Source organism: Myotis brandtii, unplaced genomic scaffold, assembly GCF_000412655.1.
Source record: "Myotis brandtii unplaced genomic scaffold, ASM41265v1 scaffold103, whole genome shotgun sequence".
NCBI classification, from domain to species: Eukaryota; Metazoa; Chordata; class Mammalia; order Chiroptera; family Vespertilionidae; genus Myotis; species Myotis brandtii.
In genome coordinates, this window is record NW_005353460.1 from 2203669 (window position 1) to 2226316 (window position 22648).

At 42.1% G+C, this 22648-nt stretch overlaps 1 protein-coding gene across 1 annotated transcript in view; it reads left to right on the top strand.

The window, feature by feature from the left end:
• Positions 1 to 10653, top strand: part of TACC1 (transforming, acidic coiled-coil containing protein 1) — a 47475-nt gene extending 36822 nt beyond the window's left edge. The window contains 5 exon segments of the mRNA XM_014536380.1: positions 561 to 604; positions 2153 to 2313; positions 3112 to 3218; positions 6182 to 6302; positions 7408 to 10653. Of these exon segments, the coding sequence (XP_014391866.1) occupies positions 561 to 604; positions 2153 to 2313; positions 3112 to 3218; positions 6182 to 6302; positions 7408 to 7476 (502 nt within the window). The 3' untranslated portion in view covers positions 7477 to 10653.
• Positions 10654 to 22648: the final 11995 nt, after the last annotated feature.

A 22648-nucleotide genomic window follows, 5' to 3' on the forward strand; every position in this document is an offset into this window, starting at 1 on the left:
TTAGGCAACAATCAGGCCAGCAAGGGAGCAGTTAAGGGGCGATCAGGCTGGCAGGCAGAAGTGGTTAGGGGCAGTCAGGCAGGCAGGCAGGGGAGTGGTTAGGAGCCAGCGGTCCCAGATTGTGAGAGGGATGACATCCCCCAAGGGGTCCCAGATTGGAGAGGGTACAGGCCAGGCTGAGAGACACCCCAACCCCACCCCCCACCCCTGTGGACAAATTTCGTGCGCCGGGCCTCTAGTTAAACATAAAATCTTAAGAAAAATCTTATTGAACATTAAGAAATCTTGTATTAATGTTAAAAAAAGAGAGAGATCCAAAGTGAATAAATGGGTTATGTAAATCTGTCAGTATTCAGGGTGCTGCAAAAATAGGTTTACAGTTGTGAGTGCGAAAACCAGATGTTATTATTGTATTATATTAATTGTATTATTTTCCAAGTGAACAGCTGGAAGTCTACTTTTGCCCCACCTTGTATGTTAATGTGTTTAATTGGGAAAGTATTTCTCCAACTTCTGTTGTCTACAAATTCTCCTCTGATAATAATTTTTTTTTTTTTAAGGAAAATTGTGGCTGAATATGAAAAGACCATTGCCCAAATGATTGGTAAGGACATTTTTTTCCTAGGGTATGAGCCATAGGATCCATAGATGAATTTCAAATCAGGATACAAACTTCACTTTGTCCATCACTTAGATACAATTGATTCTCATTCGCATTAGTTATGTTTTATGAAGTTGCCACCAACACCGAGTTAGCAAACACTGAACTGTTGTTTCCAGGGAAGTGCAGGGTTAGGTTCCTGCTAGCTCTGGTCCAGTGATGGCGAACCTTTTGAGCTCGGCGTGTCAGCATTTTGAAAAACCCTAACTTAACTCTGGTGCCGTGTCACATATAGAAATTTTTTGATATTTGCAACCATAGTAAAACAGATTTATATTTTTGGTATTTATTTTATATATTTAAATGCCATTTAACAAAGAAAAATCAACCAAAAAAATGAGTTCATGTGTCACCTCTGACACGTGTGTCATAGGTTCGCCATCACTGCTCTGGTCACACTGTTTTGAAATTACATAATCTTGTCTTATGTGTGCTTCTGTTTAAAGACATCTTATTTTATATATACTGGTAGTGTTGATTCATTAATATTGACCTCGAGGCCAACAGTGCTATATAGCCCATGTGTGAACAAAACTTACTGAGCATGTATTTTCCCCAGAAGGCACATCACAGCCTTCCTGCACTTAGGAACTCTAGACAGCTCTGTAGCACTACACTTGGGAGCTTTTTTTAAATACAAAATCACCAACAGAAAGCGCGTGCGCTCACACACGCGCGCGCACAGACACACACAAGCACTAAATAGACTGTGGAAAGGACACTTGTTTACAGTATAAAGCGAGAAGGCATCACCTTTCTCAACCTCAGCTGTTCTGCACATGTCTGTGAATGATCGGGAATGCACCAGAAGTGCTGATTTGGGGGTTACAAGTAAATTTCAGTAAGTAGGCAGATTCACAGGTGTGGAATCTGTGAGTGACGGGGATCAGCTGTAGTTGGGGTCATTTTAGAGGATGGCAAACACTGGGATTCTGTGAAAAGCCCTCCCCCAGTACCCAGAGAACTGGCAGCCTAGGCACATCGTTCGTACCCCCAGGTGGTGCAGTGTCCTCACTCTACTGCTAGTGTACCTTCTGGTATCAGACCCATGGTGCCATTCCAAAACATCAGTGGTTGATCTTCCTGCACTGGATTTAGAACTTCCTGGCCAATGTTGTAAGGACTAACTCCTGAAACCGGTCAGGTCTGTCTATATACTTAAGCATTGAAGTGGTATTTTCTACTGTCCTCGTCACCTAATACCTTCCCAGCATGTGGCCTTTGCCACAGTTGTTCCCCTCATCTGCTTGGAATCTGTTCAGATCTCTCCTGAGTGAGTCCACGCTCTATAAAAAGGGACCCCCCCTCCTGCCCTGCCTTGTTCCCCCCATCACTTGTCACCACATCTCTCTCCCATAGAAGGTAAGTCCTTGAGAGTGGGGACTTTGTAATGTCCACTCTGGGTCCCACCAGCGAGAACACTAGCTCAGGAGGGCAGCTGCTAACTGTTTGTTGATTGAATATGCCTTTGCTTTTGATTGTAATTCACAGAAGATGAACAAAGGACAAGTATGACCTCTCAGAAAAGCCTCCAGCAACTGACCATGGAGAAGGAGCAGGCCCTGGCTGACCTTAACTCTGTGGAAAGGTCCCTTTCCGATCTCTTCAGGAGATATGAGAACCTGAAAGGAGTTCTGGAAGGGTTCAAGAAGGTAGCATGTCCTTTCTTCTGGAATCTCTGCTGTGGTGGTAGATCTTCAGATGTGTATGGCAGAGGAGTATGGGTAGCCTTTTAAATTGGGTTTGGGGGCCCCTGTTGGCCTGTATCTTCCGTTCTAGGGAAGCTGGAGGATCCCCTCCCCCCTTTTCTGTGTGGGTGGTGTGTCTTGGTCATTCCTCTCCTGGGTCAGGCCAGTAAACCCCAGACACAACCAGAGTGTGGCATGGAGTATAAGAGCTGTGGAACCCTCGGACTTTAGGAGAATTCTAGAAATGTTCATTTTGATAATTCACCAATTTAATATTAGTAAAAGTAAAAGGGATTCTAGACATAGCCCTGGAAAGTTCAGGCTGCATATTCTAGAGAAAAGTAATGTTTCAAATTTAGGTGTATTGATTTAATTTACCCTCAATGAGATAACATTTATAGCAGTGAACATTCTTTTTGTCCATATTAAAATAAAAATGAGACTGGCTAGTTAATCTGTGGGAATCAGATTGCCAGAGTTGAATAACTGCCTTCCTAAAGCAGGTGTACTAGTGTAACTGAACCTTGCTGTATGAAAATTAATATATGCCCCATACCTATACACAAAGAAACTATCTAGAATTTCTTCGGTAGGCTTATTTGTGCCTGTTTCAAATTGCCATACAGTATAATTTAAAGGCATCTGAATTAATTGGGTTTCCTTGTTTTTAAAAAAATGAGAACTCTGATACATGGTGTGTCACTAGCAGAAGAAGAAGAAAATGACCTGTTTCTTTTATTTTCACTTGTCATTTGAGAACAGAATGAAGAAGCCTTGAAAAAATGTGCTCAGGATTACTTAGCCAGAGTTAAGCAGGAGGAACAGCGGTATCAGGCTTTGAAGATCCACGCAGAAGAAAAACTGGACAAGTAAGAGCTTGCACATAAGAATTTTACTTTTCATGATGTGAGAAGATTGATGGAGGCAAGGAAGAAATCACTGTTTTGCAACTCTAGATGACATGTGTCTGTGTATGTGTGTGTATTTACTTTTTTGAATAGGTAGAATCTTCCCATGTTCTAATATTAAAAAGAATAAGAAGGTATACAGTATCTCCCTCCACCCCATGCCCACTCCCCTGGGTTGCCTCCTCTTTCCTCACCTGGGGTCATCTATTTTATCCTCCCAGATACTCTTTTATCTCTCTCTGTTTTCTCCCCCAGCTTTATTGAGACATAATTGACATATAACATTGTGTAATTTTAAGGTATACAGTGTGTCAATTTGATATATTTATGTATTGCACCATGATAGTGTTAGCCAGCACCTCCATCATCTCAATAATTACCATTTTTTTTTAATTAAATCTTTATTGTTCAGGTTACATTTGTTCCTCTTTTTTCCCCCCCATAACTCCCCTCCTCCCAGTTCCCACCCCACCCTCCGCCCTCACTCCCCACCCACTGTCCTCATCCATAGGTGCACGATTTTTGTCCAGTCTCTTCCCGCATCTCCCATTCCCCTTTCCCCGCCAAGAATAGTCAGTCCATTCCCTTTCTATGTCCCTGATTCATTATAATCACCAGTTCATTCTGTAAATCAGATTATTTATTCACTTGATTCTTAGATTCACTTGTTGATAGATGCATGTTTGTTGTTCACAATTTGTATCTTTACCTTTTTCTTCTTCCTCCTCTTAAAGGATACCTTTCAGCATTTCATATAATACTGGTTTCGTCTTTTAGTTGTATTTTTGAAGTGGTTGTTTGCGGCAGCAGTCTCCTGTGTTTACCTATGCCGCCATCTTGGTCTCTCCAATTACCATTTTTTAATGTTGTGAGAATCTCCTTTTTTATACAAATGATAGCATACTTCGCTTTTCTCTTTTAGCAATGTATTTTGGAAATCTTCCTATATCAATCCATGAAGAGCTTCCTTACTTTTTAAAACAGCCGTGGCGTGTTCCACTGTTGGAATGTATCATTCCATTGTTGGAATGTCCCCCCTGTTGGACCTTCAGGTTATTTAAAATCTGCTACCAACAGTGCTGCAATAAGCATCCTTTTATGCTTATCATTAGGCATGCATGGGAGTTATCTGTGTGATAGGAAAGGACTGCTGGGCCAAAGAATATAGGAATTTATACTTACGATACTGTCCAGTTGCCCTCCTTAGACTACTATTTATTTATATTCCTACACAATGTATGAGTGTCTCTTTTCCCTACAGCTTTGCCAACAGGTCAGATTTTTGGTTTTCTGCAAATATAATAGATGAAAAATGGTATTTCGGTGTAGTTGGTTGGGTTTTTATTGTTGTTGTTCTGGGTTTTTTGGGGGGCAAGCAACAGAGCATTTATTTTATTCATTGTAGTTTTGATTTATGTTTATTTTATGAGTGAAATTGAACATATTTTAGCAGCTGTCCATACAGATACTTGCTTCACTATGAATGACTGTTCTTTGCCCGTTTTTCTATTGTCAGTTTATATATGTGTTACCTATAGCACATTATTATACTTATATATTAAGGATGGCAGCCCTTTGTGATATGAGTGGTGAATAATTTTTCCTGCTTGTCAGTTATCCTTTGCCTCTGCTGGTGGTGGTGTTGATGTGCAGACATGTATTTTTGTTAGTGAAATTAGCAGTCATTTTTCTTACAGCGTCAGGATTTCCTGTCATAGGAAGAAAGATTTCCCCTGGGCTGAATATAAAAAGTTCTCCTATGTTTTCCGTTTAGTACTTTTATGGCTTACTTTTTTAATTCTTAAAACCAACACATTTGGAATTTATCCTGGGGAGTGGTATGAAGGATGCATCCAACTTTATTTTTTAACTAAAAACTAATACATACTTGTACATTTTGCTCACTGTCTTCCTATTTGTAAGACCTTTTAAGTCCCCCATTTCCCATTGCCACTCCCAAAGGTACTGCTATGAAAGTTTATTGTGTATCCTTCCAGTCTTTGTGCCTTTACAAATACCGCCCATACTAGCGTTGACTTTTTAAAACGTATAATGGAGGCAGCATATTACAAAGTTTCCCTTTTCGTTTGATAGTATAGCATGGCCATTTTTCATGTCAGAACATGTAGTGTAATCTAATTCACCATTGTGCCAGGTGGGAATACTGCTGTGGATGGATTACTAACGGGGCACTGCTGGCCCAGAGGGTGTACACATGTTAAACTGTAGTGGTTACTGTCACATCGCCCTCCACAGACATGGCCAATTTTCATTCCCCCAGGGAGCCTGTTTCCTTGCATCTCAGCCAATACGGTACAAGATTATTCTTGTTAATTTCCCCAGTCTGATGAATTTTAAAGATTTATCACCTTAATGTGCATGTCTCTGATTACTAGTGAGTTTTTACCATCCTTTTGTCAGTTAATTGGCTATTTATCAACTGACATTTATGTTTTTTTAAAAAGTTTCCTTTGCCCCGCAATAGTAAAGTCATTGTTAGGACTGTGTCATAAATGAGATGGGTAGTATCCTGCCTCTTTATCTGTGATGATCCCAAGTATGATCCTACCTGCTATTGTACTGGGTTAAAAACCTCACAAAACTCATTTGATTGTTGTAGAAACTGTCATGTGATTCCATTTTCCAGTGACATGAATTTTGAAGGACACTATGGCCTTTGAGATTAACTCTACCATTGGTTTGCGCCATGCAAACTTGCTTAGCAGTTGTATGTAAATTGAGTGTTTATAAGTTAAAATTGAATTATTTAGGTCACCGATTCCTTTTGTTTTTCTCTTGTCATGAAGTCAGTTCGTTTAGGTTGTTTCACAGATGTCAGTGGTTGCTGTCCTGACTCTTTTGCAGTGACTGATGACTAACCATGTGCTTTTTGTCCCTTTATTCTACAAACAAAACATAAACAGAGCCAATGAAGAGATTGCTCAGGTTCGAACAAAAGCAAAGGCTGAGAGTGCAGCTCTCCACGCAGGACTCCGGAAAGAGCAGATGAAGGTGGAGTCCCTGGAAAGGGCCCTTCAGCAGAAGGTACGAAGACGGGTGTGACCACTGGGACCTTGGTTTCTGTCCTCCGCAGTGGCTAGCTTGCGGTGGATCTGGATGAAAGAGGCCTCACCTTTTTGTCCAGACACTTCAATCCAGTTCCTTTCTGAGCTAGTTCAGGGGGAAACAAACAAGGCAAACCAGGAAATTCCAGGCACATTGGTGGGAACTGTCCACAGGCAGGGTGCAGAGAGGAAGTGGCATTAACTGAACTTCAGGGACCAAACGCTGTTTAGTTGGGTTCTTAGGCTCCCTTTTAAAAAAAGTTCTGTGTGTGTGTGTGTGTGTGTGTGGTGCTTTTTTGTTTGTTTGTTTTTTTAATGTAATATAAAAGCCGTCTTCCCCTTAATTATAATTTTACTGTGCAGGGCACATTTGGCAACACCTAGAGATATATTTGGTTGTTATGACTAGGAGATGCTACTGGCATCTAGTGGGGAGAGGCCAGAAATGCAGCCAAACATCCTACAGTGCACAGAACAGCCCCACAAGGAAGACTGACCCAGCCCCAAATGACAGTGGTGGGTGGTGGAGCAACTGCTGTAGGTGAATAATGATGACAGTGGTCCCTATTGCTCCCTGCTCGCCGATCCTCGGGCTTTGGTTTCTGTCTGCCTCTAGTGTTTCCCTTCCTATGTCTCAGTTGTGTACTCATGCCTGTGACCTCCATTAAGTTAGGACAGGGTTCTTACCATGGCATCTGACAAAAAGTCAGAGTTCCTGGGATACGAGGACTCAAGCATCCCAGGTCCCTGGACATGCTAATGGATTGAGTGAGGCCCAGATACTTGTGTTTTTAACAGGTGCCCCGGGTAATTCCTATGATACCAAGAAAGTCTGAGAAGTAAGGGGTTCGTGGACAAGCTGCAGAGGGCCAGCGACTACCCTCACCCCCTACTCAGTTTAAGCATAACTTTGTGCACATGAGCATTTTCCAGGGGGGAAGGTTTAGTGCTCTCCTTTTCTTAAAGGAGAAAAGATGTAGAAAGAGCCATGGAGTGAGAGTAGAGCCAGTCTGGGGACTGTTGGTTATAATTTCCTTTATCTCAGGACACAGTTGACCTGCACAGTCGTATCATTTGTCTTTCAGAACCAAGAAATCGAAGAACTGACGAAAATCTGCGACGAGCTGATTGCAAAGCTGGGAAAGACTGACTGAGTTTCCCGTTCGCTCAGTGGATCTGCGTTTGGCTGCTTCTGTCGTGACCACAGTTATCTTGCCTTATCCAGGAATTGTTGCCCCTTTGCAGAGAAAAACACTTTGAAAAAGCACATCCCACTGCTGCCTGTCCGGCTTTGCTGCGACGCACAGCCCTGGCAGAACCCGGGAGTGTTGCACCGTCGCCGAAGGAGTGGCAGCAGGCCGTCCTGGAGTCCTCACAGCACCGCCCAAGGTCCAGTAGACAGGCTGCTACGTTGGGTTTGTGATTTCTCTGTTTTAATTCATTTTTTCTTACAGCTATGTACTTTATTAATATTTTTTCACACCACAGCTTAACATGAACAGCATATTCTCCCATACTTCAAAGATTCCCATTGCCACATATAATTCACTCCAGAGGCATATAGGTTCTGAAAAATAACGTTCTCAGTAATGGGGAAGAGCAGCTTTTTAGGAGCTCTTCCTGCTTTACCATTTAAAAAAGGCTCATGGCTGAGGAAGCACCCACACCTTTCGTTCCCTGGAGAACTCTGAGCTAAACTTAATTCTTTCAGTTCTATGTCTCACACATATAAGCAGTTAGGAACTTTGCACATGAGCAGGAATCAAAGTCAGATGCAGAAGTGGAATTTTAAGGACCATTCATATATCAGGGCAGAAGCACCACTGGGATTCCCATGACGATGCTACTTTGAATGTGCTTGGTGCCTTCTATTGCACATGCCAAAGGTCAGTTGGAGAAAGCAGAGCATGCCATGAGTGAGCTAGACAAGTCCCTTGGCCTCTTTGTACCTTAGTTTCCTTATAACTTGTGTAAAAGCTGCATTCCATGCCAGGCCTGAAGTGTCCCAAAGCTCACTTTTGTTATTAAATTGCAACCATGATTTATATATTGCAAAAAAGGAGTGCTGCAAACGCATTCCTTTCAATAAATTCTATTTTATTGCGGGTTAAATCTAAATACTGGAGGGAAAGCAGGCCTTCAAATGAACCCTCACATAATTCTCCCAAATTATTTCCACTGGGATTTTACAGCATCATCTCCTCCACCCATCTCCCCACAACCGCTCTGGGCATGATCCACTGAGGCGGGAGGGAGGGGAGGCCTGCTGCAGCCCTGGGTCCAACCCCACTCCCACACCCCTTTTAAGTGTTCACCTCCTTCCCCTTCGTCCTAACATGGCGCCACCACAGCCTGTCTTAATTCATTTGGAAGTCCACTTTGCTTTTCCAGGTGCGTTAAAATTGTGATTTTATGACTACGATTTGGGATCATCTCCTGTTCACCATGTCTCTGATTTTTTGTGTGTGTTACATATTTATTTCATCTTTTAAATTTAATTTTCAGTATTGGTGGTTTTATTTGAGGAGGTAATTTGGCTTTTGTTACTTTTAGTTTGTAAACAAGAAGGGGCTCTGAGTATCCATTTACATACATATACAAACACATATATTTACATATGCTGCTGTTTTCCCCTGAAGTGTAGTCAAATAAGAACCTACAGAAGAGCCTATTTCCATAAATGTAGAAACTTATTTTGGAATAGAGTCCTGGCTCAGAACGCCAGCTTCAGGATTTGGGGGGATTGAACATGTGGAAACCCCCGACCCCTGTCATGACTCATGACCCCAGCTCAGGTTTCACGTCCAGGGAAGACTTCGCCATAACGTTTGTTCCTGGTATTGGACACTCCTCAGCCTTGGCGAGTGTGAGCGTGGCCCCTCCGGGTGGGTCCGCAGGCTGACAGCGGCTGCTTCCTGCAGGAACAGCTGAGTGGGGCTCCCTCGGACCTGGGTGTGGCTAGGCCGTCCTAGAGCCACTTCTTTGCTTCACTTGTTGCTACAAAACCAATATTTCCTCTTGATTATTTGAAATATGCCGAGAAAATCTACTTGTAAAAGGTTTAGTTGATCTTATAATTAAAAAGTATTTGTAACCCCATCAGCAAGTAAAGGGAAAGAAACAGTTGTTTTTTCACAAATGGGATGTCTTGTTCTTCAGATTTTTTCTTTTGAGTCAAAAAAAAAAAGTCCTTTTAAACTTAAGACAGAATTTTTAACAAAACAGGCAGTAAAAATCACGTGAACCACTCTGAAAATCAGCACATTTTGAGTATTTTTAAACAGAGGCCATTTGACTAGTGGAGGAGGGAGTGCAGGGAGCAGGTCCGCACACAACCCACTTCCTCAAGCTCTTCCTGGGCTTGCTTCAGAGGTGAGAGGCCGCTAACCCCCAAAAGGAAAATTCCCTAGCGTTTGATAGGCAAAACCAAACCTGCAGGTGTTTTAAAGCACTCTCGTCTTAACCTTAACACCTGCAGGTCTTCATGGTCACATGCACTGTGTTCAGTACCTGTAAGTTTTCGTACTTTTCAGAACCCACGTCCTCAAGCTCTTCCTGGGCTTGCTTCAGAGGTGAGAGGCCGCTAACCCCCAAAAGGAAAATTCCCTAGCGTTTGATAGGCAAAACCAAACCTGCAGGTGTTTTAAAGCACTCTCGTCTTAACCTTAACACCTGCAGGTCTTCATGGTCACATGCACTGTGTTCAGTACCTGTAAGTTTTCGTACTTTTCCTGTAAAACTATTGCATGATCCACCTTCAGCAATGAATTGTGCCAGGTGGAGAGCCTCTGTAAGTCTTTAAACGCGAATTTTCCTTTAGAAGTGTACTGTTCACAGGGGTGCAATCTTTAGCCCCAAGGAGGTCAATAATGCCTTTTAAAGCCAGAAGTCACATTTTATCGATATGCACTTACATAATTGGTGCTTAGGCTGTATTTTAAAGCCTATTGTCTTACCACTTTGTACAAAAAAGAACAACAGAAGTGATGTGTGGTTATAGAGGTGACAGGACAATCATTTGGGCTTTGAAAACAGTCCCTGGATTAATGTGAGTGCTGGGCTGCAGTTTATTTAGCTCAGTGGAGCGAGGTGTCTCCAGGTGGCGCCACCGATTTCCTCCTTTGGTCCTCTCCTACCAAGAAAAGCAACTGCATTTTGCAGAAAGAAACATTGCTAAACCTTTTTGCTGCTGTATTTTGGTGACATGTCCATGTTGTTTACTTGCTTTCTGTTGATCTGTTTTAAGCATGGAAGGTTTATAATGGTCTCCATCGTAAATCCTAGTCCTCTTTTTAGGTTTCTTGTGTATATAAAAAAGGTAGCTACGTGTTAAAACAGGTGACGACAATCCTTCCCCAGCACATGGGTAAAAGAGATTCCTTAAAAACTAGACCCTAGAGCAGGGGTCCTCAAACTTTTTAAACAGGGGGCCAGTTCACTGTCCCTCAGACCGTTGGAGGGCCAGACTATAGTTTAAAAAAAAACTATGAACAAATTCCTATGCACACTGCACATACCTTATTTTGAAGTAAAAAAACAAAACGGGAACAAATACAATATTTGTATTTGCATGTGGCCCTCGGGCCATAGTTTGAGGACCCCTGCCCTAGAGTGAAGTTGCTGCACAAGGAATACGAGAGGACCCCGGTGAAGTAATATTTGCCTCTGGTCTCTCAGCCATGAATGACCATTACAAGAATATGTTCTTCCTTCTAATGTAATAGGTGGATATTCTCCAACGAGAGTAAAAATGTAGCTTGTGCAGTTGGCAAATCAAGAGACTATACTGGACGGAATAAAGTATGTTTGTTTATTTTTCTTAAAAAATAAGCAACAACAACAAAAAACCCACAAAACAAACAAATCAACTCCAAACTTTTAGAACTCTGGAGTAAGAAGACAGCCTAGAGTTGGCACCTAGAGAGCCAGCCTCCTTATTAGGCAATAATAAACCCTGTTACAAAAGTGAAAAGACATGAGTGCAAGTTGCTGGCCTAGATTGTGGTTGGGAAGTATTTGGTGATCTTGTTGAGACTCTGGGTCCAGAGACATTGCTTAAGTTTTTTACTTTGTCAGAGTGTAGATAGGTATATAGTCTTTATCTTAAAGTATTTTAATTAGAGACTGAACAGTTTGTTGCTTGGTTAGCCAGTTGGTTACAGTCAGACCTCCTGAGATGTATTATACTGGGAGAAGCTCCTGAAGGCCTGTCCACACCTTTTGTTCCGTAAAACTGTCCTGGAAATATTGAGAAGCCCGGTTTTCTCACGTGGTTTCCAGCTTCTTCAAACCCAGCCCAAATTAGGAAGTGCAGAAACACATCTGAGGCTCTGGCTGCCTTCCAGTGTGATATGGAATCTAAGGAAAGATTGATGTTTGGGTTTGAGGATGGCCCAAGTTGAATTTTCTTTCCAGCCAGTCACCCTTTCCACCTGCCCCGCACTTTGTGTAATTCTCACAGCAATACGTAGGTCTCTGTTGGACAGCCCAGAGGTAGTACTGTTTGTGAACAGGAGGAGTAAACTGCCCCCAGTGTTCCTGGGCTGTCTGTCTAAAAGCAGCCGGAGGGAAGTGCTCACTTTAAATAAAAGTAACCGAGGGCTTGCTGGGGCTTTAAAGCTCAAAATGGAATTTTTAACGAGCAAGCATTGGTAAACTTGTGTGCACCAGTTGGAAATGACCCAGCACATCCTTTTCTCGTGGTGTAAAAGCCCCAGAGCTCCCTCTTTATTTCCTTTTGGTTTTTCACTACAATTAGCAGTCATCTCGCTGAACTGTCTTTTCATTGTGGTTTTGTGACCAGGTGAGCTTGCTCTTGGACTTCATTTCTTACTTCATCCCCTTATTGGAAATAGAGAAACTATGAGTTGAAAGAGTAAATGATTCAGCAAAGGATTTTAAAGTAAAGATGTATATATTCTGAAGAATTTTAAAGATAGCAGATTATTATTTGCTTATTAAAGAACAAATATAGTCTGGGAATCCCAGAATGTCAGGCCAAAGGTCTGTTGATAGAAATATTTTGAGGAGACTTCTGTCCAAAAAGGTTTGACTGGCCTCCAGATCCCAGTGATTTTTAGAAAGCAATTTACCACTCAAACCGTGAGTCTCCCATATAGTAAAGCAAAAGGAATCGGACACTTCTCTGTAAGGCTCTCCTCTGGAAGATAATATAAACAGCAGCATTTCTAGGGGAGACCCTCCCTGGTGCCGAGCTAGCGTTCTGGAGACTAAAGATTGCACTTTCCGTAGTTCTTTGTCCAAATGCAATCCCATTTTTGTGCCTCTCAGCATGCAGTTAGATTTGGACAAACAAGATTCCTAAGGAATGACTTTATTAACTATAATATGGTTACAGCTATTACATATATATATATTCTGGTTATAGTTCTAATATAAAGATGTTGTGTGCGATGCCAACAGTCTTAACTCATTTGGAGGAGGCCAGACGTGGAGCTGAGGTGTGGCTTGAAACTTCCCTGTATCGATTCTTTAGAACTATAAAGATGCCACTTTCTCCCCCTCTGCCTTTCAGTGGTGTCTGAAATGCACTGCAAAACGTATTTCCAAGTCACATGGTTAACCGATATTCTATATTAATAATTTCCAAGTGGACCTATGAAAACCTAAACTCGGAAACCACCCCCAGTCCAGATACAGGGCAGGTGTCACCATACCTGCGGCCTCAGTCCTGGTCCTTCCTACCCAATGGGACAGGACCCAGGCATTTCTCTAAATCTCAGAGGTGGCAGTAAACTTTTCAGTGTTGCTGTTAGCAAGTGTGTTTGCCAGTAGATACCCACGTGTACTAATGTGCCAACAAGTAAATGTTAATTGCACATCTGCTTCCACTGTGTCCCCACGGGTGCCATGAAGTGTGTGAGAGCCTCGTCTCGAGGAATGGATGCTGCATTGACTACTGCTATCAGGATGGTGTTGTGTGGAGTAATCATCTACATAAATTTTATATGCACAGTAATTTCCCTTTTATATGTCAGGTAAATATTTGTAAAAGTTATACTCACACAAATGAAATTATTATAATGATTACTAATATATTTTTTCCATGTTTCATTGCCTGAATAAAAACTGTTTACCACTGTTAAATTTGGGTGTGTGTATGCATTTTTTCCTGGTTATAGTGGTTTTTGTCCCCAAGTGAAAATTTACGACAGCCTCACTTTTATGAGCTCCATATTTTAGTTTAAAAATAGAAAAGATGACATTTTTCACTGCACTCATTTTGTGGGCTTTTATGCATTCGGTTGAATGTGTAATTAAAAACAAAACGAACAAACTTTGGAATTCAGGCCTTACCATATAAATTTCCACGCTTTTGCATCTGTGCAAACAAAGTAATTGGGCACTTGTTGGTTTTGCTTCGAGACTGCTTGTCTGCCCTGGCATTTCTCAAGTTGTAAGAACCTAAGTCATCCCAAGAAGCCAGCGCTGTGTAAACATTGCAGAATGGCCCACAGAAAATAGTTGATGTTTTATGTCTCTTCTAGATTAATACCAGGAAAATCTTTTTCAGTACCAGCTAGGCCAACTTTCTGCTTAAAGGGCTGGGGGACTTGGCAGGACATTGTATACATTTTATTGCAGGAAAAGATAAGAGGCTCCATTTTACAACCTAGGTGGGGATCCTCTGTCACTTTCTTATCATTAGCTGCACTGTAAAACCTTACAGCCTATAAAGTTCCAAAAAACGTTTTTCACTAGTGTGCTCCTGAACCGCCAGGAGGGGACGCCTTAAAGTGACTGGAGGAGGTGGTGCTGCCATTTACCGAATGCTAACGACAGTAGAAATCGCATCATTTTCTAAGAATTTAGGGGAAGAATAAGATGGAAATTACCTTTCTGCTCTCTTACAGAACTTTATTGTTAGATAATATGAGACCATTTAGTGTTTTTCACACTTGTACAAATAGGGAATCATGGGATCATCTTAGTGCATGGCCATCAGTATTTTAATAAGAGAAAATATGACAGATATCAAAGTGCATTGCGCAAGTTAAGGATAAGCTACTGCTCCATGAAATTTGTTGCAGATATAAATATGTATGTACTAGGTCATGATGAACATTAATTTCCTGCTACGGCCAGTGGCCAAAGTATGAAAAAAAATTGATCTACTAACGTTAGTCATTCTACAATTGGAAAAAAGGCTCAGAGAGAGAGGTGATGTGGCCAAGATTCTGTAGTTTGTATATAAGTGGACAGTATCACCCTCACTCAAAATGAGCAACAAAAATAGTTGCCACTTTGTCTTTTTCACGCTCTTTAAATTCATTTCTCCCAGATTTAGATAGTACTATATTATTTTCTAAGTTTGTAGGCATTTAAGGACCAATCAAAGCCAAATATCTTTTTGTCAACATTTATTCATTTACCAAATACTTAGTGAATTTGCAGAGTTTAAAAGTGGGCCATGCAAAATTTCTGAAGCTAGTTAGCTAAAGAGAAATTGTTTTTAAGTTTGAAACATCTTTGAAATATGAATATGTCAACTAATACTATTTTTCTCCCAGAAGAAAGCTCTCCCTATTCTAAGTTTCTTAGCCCAGTTGTAGGTTATCTTTTTTATTTAAATTACGTACTTGAGGATTACCATTTACTTATGAGATAAATCTAACCTCCAAACAGGACAAGATGGCATGGAATTGTTAAGTCATGTGACACAGACTACATGCTGAAGGAGTCTAGGAGGAGGGACAAATGTAATAGGGAAGTTACACACAAACCGGGTAGAGCAGCAGGCCGCGTAGAATGACACTCCGGGCTTAGCCTGGCTTCAGATCCCCGCCACAGTTATTTCACCTGCCTGGCTTCAGTTTTCTAGCCCTGGTGATAACAGTTCCCACCTCCTGAGGTGGTCATGAGGACTCACTGATAATGCTGGCATAGTGCCTTGCCCTTGGGGCCTTAATAAATGACAGTGATAATCATCTCCTAAAACCTCAAGTTTATGAAATTTTCAAATTTTCTAGGATTCCCCCTTATAAACAAACTAGAGGCCCGGTGCACAAAATTTGTGCACTTGGGGGAATCCCTCAGCCCGGCCTGCACCCTCTCGCAGTCCGGGAGCCCTTGGAGGATGTCCGACTGATGCTGAGGCAGGAGAGGTCCTGCCACCGCAGCATTTGCCAGCTGTGAGACCGGCTTCTGGCTGAGCGGTGCTGCCCCTGTGGGAGCACACTGACCACCAGGGGGCAGCTCCTGTGTTGAGCGTCTGCTCCCTGGTGGTCAGTACACATCATAGCGACCAGTCATTCTGCTGTTTGGTCGGTTAGCTTTTTATTATATAGGATTTTGTTAGTTTTATTAGACATCTAAACATAACAAAGCTTTGGAAACTGAGGAGTTACCTAACTTTATTCTTTTATTTGAGATTGGTAGGAGATGGAGTGGAGGATTAGCTGAGGATGGAGCCCCATGTTGGGGTGATTGAGTTAGTAAGTAGGGAATGGAAGTCCGTGTGTTTCAGATAACTCCGAGACTCCCCAGACCTGTACCAGCCACAAAAGGTTTCTGTGATCTATTTTTTCTTTGCCAAAATGTGTACATCCTTCAAAGTTTGGTTCCCATGGGAATACATATGCAAGAACAGATTGAAGACATAACTCAGTTAACAGAAATTCATTATCTAGCCAATTTAAAGCAAAGGATAATTGACATTTGAGTTTCCTATGTTCCAGGTGCCTTTACAAATATGTGATATTAGCAATTCCATGTAGATGGAATTGGTGTTTGTTTGTTTGTGTACCAGTGCGTGTGTGTGTGGTGGGGGGTGGGGGGGAGAGGGCGGGGCGGAAGGAATGAGGCTAAAAAACACAAAATATCCATCCAGCTACAAAGGTGGAGCTGGCGTGTGAAACCAGGTCTCACTGATCTCAAATCCAGTTCTCTTAAGGCAGCGGTTCTCAACCTGTGGGTCGCGACCCCTTTGGTGGTCGAACCACCCTTTCACAGGGGTCGCCAAAGACCATCCTGCATATCAGATATTTACATTACGATTCATAACAGTAGCAACATTACAGTTATGAAGTAGCAATGAAAATAATTTTATGGTTGGGTCACAACATGAGGAACGGTATTTAAAGGGCCAGAAGGTTGAGAACCACTGTCTTAAGGCCACTCCATGTTGGGCAAACTTTGGAATATATTCTTCAACCGGGCAAGGAGGACTTAGTATTCACCAACTGAATTTTCTTGCTCCTTTTTTATCTCAAGTGGGAATATTTCAATGGATATCAGAGAAAACTCTGCAGAATCATGTCACCAAAGTTCAACAGCATGAGAACACAGAAACCTAGCAAATATGCATAATTTTATTACTACATTGGAAAGGCGCTGTTACTTAGTAAAGGAAACGAAACCCCTATCTGCCTTCCTGTTTAGCAGAAAGCGCTTTGGTCTGGAAGACTCGGGTGGCTTCTAGTCCTAGTTTTTGTCAACTGTGTTGGGCAGGCCCTTAACGCCCTTATTTGGACTGAGAATGCTAGGGGGGCCCTTGCTGTGATTTGTGATTTTAACTCTTCCTAAAGTGCCAACTATAAGGCAAAAGGTTCCTCAGTTTCCCTGTCAACATCATTCTGAAAATACATCTTGTGATTACAGCATTTAGAGGGGTGAACATCAGCCCACATCACACAGGAAAGGAAAAGGCCTGGGCTCCTCTCAACAATAAAGATAAATTTAAAAAAGAATAAAGTTGTACTTAGAACTAAGTCTAAGTACACCTTATTTACATTTAATTCTGATTAATTGCTTTTTTACATTCATGGATAATACATTCAAGATATTACTGATCAATCTTCTAATAACATTTTCTACAACATAGTTGTTTTGGAAACGTTTTTTCCAAATGGAATAAATATCAGCTTTATTTGTGTAAGAAAATTAAAAAAAAGGAAGAAGAAGAAAAAGAAAGAAAAGGCCTAGGCTCAAGTTCCAAACCAACATCCAAGTCTGTGCTCTCATTTTCTCGGGCCAGCAGCTCCAATATGGACCTCAGTTTTGTCTGCAGGATAAAGACGTTGGGTTATATCCTCTACGGCCTCTCCCATGAGTGAGTGTCTTTATAGCCACTGCACCCACACTCCTGTGACACAAGCTGGCACACACCAGCATGCTTGCAGATTCATTCAGTTGCTTGCCCAGTAAGGATGGCCCCCTGTATCATCCGAATTTCTGAAAATAAATTAAATTGACAAAATGTGTTGAGTTCTTAAGATGTGCAAACTCGTAATCACAATGATTCAACTGTAGACTCAGAAAGGCATTTTTGTTCTAGACATCAAAATGACAGACAGCACACTTAGCTAATCTGGTGCATTCAGGCATAATTACAATATTTCACTAAAATCTTAGAGTCCAGACAGACCAGTCCAGACCTCAGGGTGATGTGCAATAATAAATGTGCCTTCTGTTTCACCAAAAGGCTGGCACTTACTGTAATTTGTCTCTTATAAGGTCCTGATTTTTCCAGACACATTTGTTTTCTTTCTCCCTTTCAGTTGATCTTTGTAACATCACCAATTTTTGGCAAAAATAAGATGTCTAAAATATGATTTTATTTCCTTCATCAGTTTCCAGTGCCAATGTGTGTGAATGGCCACTGGGGGGCTCCACTCCCAAAGACTTACAGTCTTTAGAGCCATGTTTTTCAACCTGCTGGTCAAAACCCATTTTAGAGAATATGAATCAGAAGAATATAGAAGAGGGTTTGCTGTAAGAATAAATAGTGAAGGTAAGTACTGTTTTGACAAACTATTTCATTTGCACGTTTATATACGTATTGGGTTGCGATCTGAAAATCTGAAGAAGAAAAAAAGTTTTGAAAGTTTGAAAGCCGCTCACTTTAATTGTAGGGAAGGGGAATTGTTAAATCAGTCAAGAGTTTTATGGGGGTAAAAAATAATTTATGATTGCAACCCCCATCTTTTAAAAGTAAGCTGCAGAGTTAGAACACTTAGTGACCAACCACCGCAGTTCATAGCGACTTGAAGAAAATCAAAACTTTAGGGCAAGAGCATGAAGCTGCATTCAGAAAATAGGATGTAAAATTCCTTCCTAATGCTCAGTTGAGAGGGGAAGAAGAGAAGAGGAAGTCAGGAGGAGAGCATATAAAGAATAAAAGCCTGTGAAGCTAAAACTGCTCTAAAAAATAATCTTTTAAAAAAAGGAAGAAGAACCCTGGCCCTTGTGGCTAAGTGGTTAGAGCGTCAGCCTGTGCACCAAATGGCCACAGGCATGTACCTGGGTTACAGGTTTGATCCCCAGCCCTGGTTGGGGTAGGTGAGGAAGGCAACCAATTGATGTTTCTCTCTCTCCCCTCTCCCTTCCACGCTCTCTAAAAATCAATGGAAAAAATATCTTCAGGTAAAGATTAACAAAAAAAAGAATAAGAAAGCAAAATTCTCCTTTCCTTCCCCCAAACCCTTTTTCTCCCTGTGGCAGCTGAGAGCGGGCTCCTTAGGTTCAAAGCCCTGTTTCTGTGTTGCTACCACAGCTAACAACTAACCTTTTCTCCCTGTGGCAGCTGAGAGCGGGTTCAATGCCCTGTTTCTGTGTTGCTACCACAGCTAACAACTAACCTGACTCACGTTTGAAAAAAAATGAAACCTCTGCTAGAAGCAAGAATTCTCCTTGATGGCAGGTTCTTATACTTAACTCTCTTGCACAGTTCAATTCTAAATTGTGAACGTTTGGATACGCAGTAAACGAGATCTCTTATTTAAATCTTATCTATAGGGTGATTTTCTGTTACCCCCAATGTCTTTCTTCCATTGAGTAACCCCGAGCAATGAACACACGAGGGTTACATGAGTAAGGGACTAAGTTGGGAGGCGCCCACTTATTTTGAGAAGTGTGATAAAACTGGAAGTTGAATCTGAGGGGTTGGGTTCAGGAAAGAAACCTAAGGAGAAAACCAGGAGGTTCCCACAATGTCACACAAATAGAAACCAGAGAATTCCAGAGGTCTTGGTAAAATAATTGGTCACTTGGAATATGTCAATAGTTGAAATAACCACTAGCTCCTCCTCAACATTTTAAAGTTATTTTGGAATCATTTTAGACTTACAGGAAAGTTGCAAGGATCCTCTCAACTTTCTTCCTTCGTGGTTGGCTCTCTACTTCTGCCTTTTGTTGTATCTTAAACCGCAGTGATGGTGCTCCAAGAGGCTTTGAGTGTTTATTGAGCATTTACCATGTGCCAGGCCTGGGTAGGTGCTGATGGGAGAAAGCTACCTTTACCATATCTCTCCCCTGCGGTCTCCCCATTCTTCCAAGTATTATCCTACTTATGCGGTCTGTGCACAGGGACAGGGAGGGACCCTGAGCCCTTCGCCTCCACCCTCAGGACCAGCATTGTTGTGGTTACAGCTGAGTGGTGGTATCATGTGCAATGTCTTCTCCAATGAGGGATATTATCTTAATATTTTTTAAAGCTACGAATTGATATGTGATAATTCACCTGTGTCTTCTATGCAAAGAGCCTGAGTCAAGTTCCGAAGAGAACTGTCTTAGAGACCTCACTTACACGGGGGCTCCGGGAGTCACTATGTTACCGGGAGCCTCTTCCCTTACCCACAAAACACCAGAGGTTTGGACTCCCTCTAAGACCCCGTGTTCTTTCAAAAACTACAGGTGTTCAGGCATTCGAACATTTTACATAGAAAACATGAGCTCTTTTTCAACTTCTGTTCAGATTTCCTTCTCATTCCAGATATGTTGCCCCTGACAGAGCTGTTCTCCTACTTCATTTGGTCATCGTCTTGCACCGAGAAATGCCACTTGTTCCAGAATTCCTGTTGGAAAGGCCGCCATCCAAACACACCTTGACCTGAGCCCTAAATGAAATCAAGATCACAGGCACACACACACACACAAATGGAATTAGGAAGCCCTAAGCAAAAATATAGCCGTACCTGTGTGTGTGTAGCTTCAGTAACTCAGTTCAGCTGGGACATGTGACTTTCAGGGAGGGGAGGGTTCTCCTGGCTGAAGGCAAAGCCTTTTGTTCTGCCTGGGAGACAATTGGAGTGAGGGGGAGGGAGGCGTGGACCCCGGGAGGCAAAGCAGGCAGCATCTGCTGATTCCAGCTGGGCCCAACTCAGTTCTGTAGGTGGATCCAATTCTGGGCCTCTCTGTGCTTTTGGACACTGATCTGCCTTTTTCCTAATTCTGCAACATTCCCAATTCTGGTCTATGAAATTGACCAATGCCAATATCACATGGTCTGACGGTTTGTCTTCTCTGGAGAGGGTATCTTGCAATGTGATCTGGTCACCATTTTTGATCAGCAGATATTATTTAGACTTGTTTATAATTCCATTTGCTCTAAAATGATTTAAGGCCGTTTACAAGCAGGGTACAAGGCCATCAGTGTCGCTTCAGATTTCAGTTAGGAGTGATTATGACAAAGGACATGGCTGATGCAGTTGGGTCCAGTCACTGCCACCCCACCCACATGATGGGCGAGGCCAAGCCAGCCATCATCCTGTCATCACTACAGATTCAGTCTTTCTGAAACCGTTTAGCTAGTTTCTCTCCCTAAATCTCTCCCTTTTGCCTTTATCCATTTGTTACTTAATTCAACAAACATTATTTGAACATATATTACACGAGAAGAACTTCATTTTAATCTTCACCAAAGAAATAATACAGAAATCTTGGGCATGTAGAACTATTGCAGAACAAGTTAACATCACAGCAATGCAGTAATTTCCACTCGAATATTATACATGCCTAGTAATAGCTAGTACTTTGTGAGTGCTTACGTGACAGGTACTACCTATCTATATATATAAAAGGCTAATATGCAAAGTGTCCCCTCAGGAGTTCGACCGGGAGACCAGGAGTTCAGTTGCTCACTATGATGTGTGCTGGCCACCAGGGGGCAGTGCAGAGCGAAGGAAGGCCCCAGCCGACAGCTGGAAGGCCCCGATAGGCCCTGATCGCTGGCCAGGCCTAGGGACCCTACCTGTACGTGAATTTCATGCACCGGGCCTCTAGTATATTTATATACATAGTAAACTTGTCTGGAAGACATATATGGGGTCCAAAATTTTTCAATCCCCCAAAATGCAGGATTTCATATTGTGAGGTTAATGAAGTGACTGGGTGAGCTTGTGCACCCTGCTGGCCAGGCGTTCCAGAGGCTCAGCTGTGCTATCTGATTCCATGCTATGGTTCGGCACCATCCACCTCGCGGTGACTGGGCCCTCGGGCTTAAATGTTGACAGGGTCAGTCTCCCTTCCTGTGGTTAGCTGGACTGGCAGGACGGGAGCAGCAGTTTCGGGAACCTCCTAGGTAGATGGCGCCAGGGAGATGGGCTGGAAGAACACTGGGGGTGCCAGTGTTACCTTTCCCTCCACATTCTCTTCTCCTCCAGTTCAGCATGGCACTGTGAGTGTACTTAGTGCCACGAAGTATACCCTTAAAAATGGCTAAAATAATACATTTTATGTTATACATATTTTACCAAAATTTTTTTTAAAGAACCTGGTTGAGAACGGGAGTTGGATAGAGGGTGGAAGCCAGGCGCCATTTCTCATTTTTTTTAAAGAACCTTATCCCAACCCTGGTTGAGAATGGGAGTTGGATAGAGGGTGGAAGCCAGGCGCCATTTCTCATATATCTAATTGCTTTATTGCAAGGGGCATTAGGGTGGGTTTTGTAGACGTGAACCTGGATAACTCATTTCAGTCACAGTGCCCAGAACATGCTACCGTTCCATTTCTTGGCTTGCCTATTTCCAACAACAACAACCAACAACAAAAAAATGCATTCCATCCCCCATATTATGCAGAATAATTCAGTAATTCCTCCACTAGATCTGTCTTTTCAGGCTCTGTCCCATCTTTTAAAACCTAAATGTGTCTTCATGGTATTTTCCAAAACAAATCAATTCCATCCTGCAGGAGGGGTTCCAGCAAAGAACTTAACAACAACAAAAAAATCTCTATATTGAAAGATGACCTTGAATTCACTAAAATTTCTGTTTTCAAAACAATCACTTTCAAACGCTAGTGCCCTCAATAGGACTAAGTTACTTGCAATATACGCCCCAGTGATTGAGAAGCTCTGCTCTCATTCTCTGCTTTGGCGCATGTGTTAGATTACAAATCAATTTCAAGGTTCAGGAGGACTGTTTCCATCCTTTTGTCCTCACAACCGGAGCTCCTGACAAAGGCTGGCTGAATGTAGCCAACGAAGGAGACTTCTCCCCCCACCTCTTTCCTGGGATGCGATATGGCAGGACGACTCTGGGATTGGTCAAGTGAGTGTTTCTCCACTGTCCTCCACAGCACCAGTTA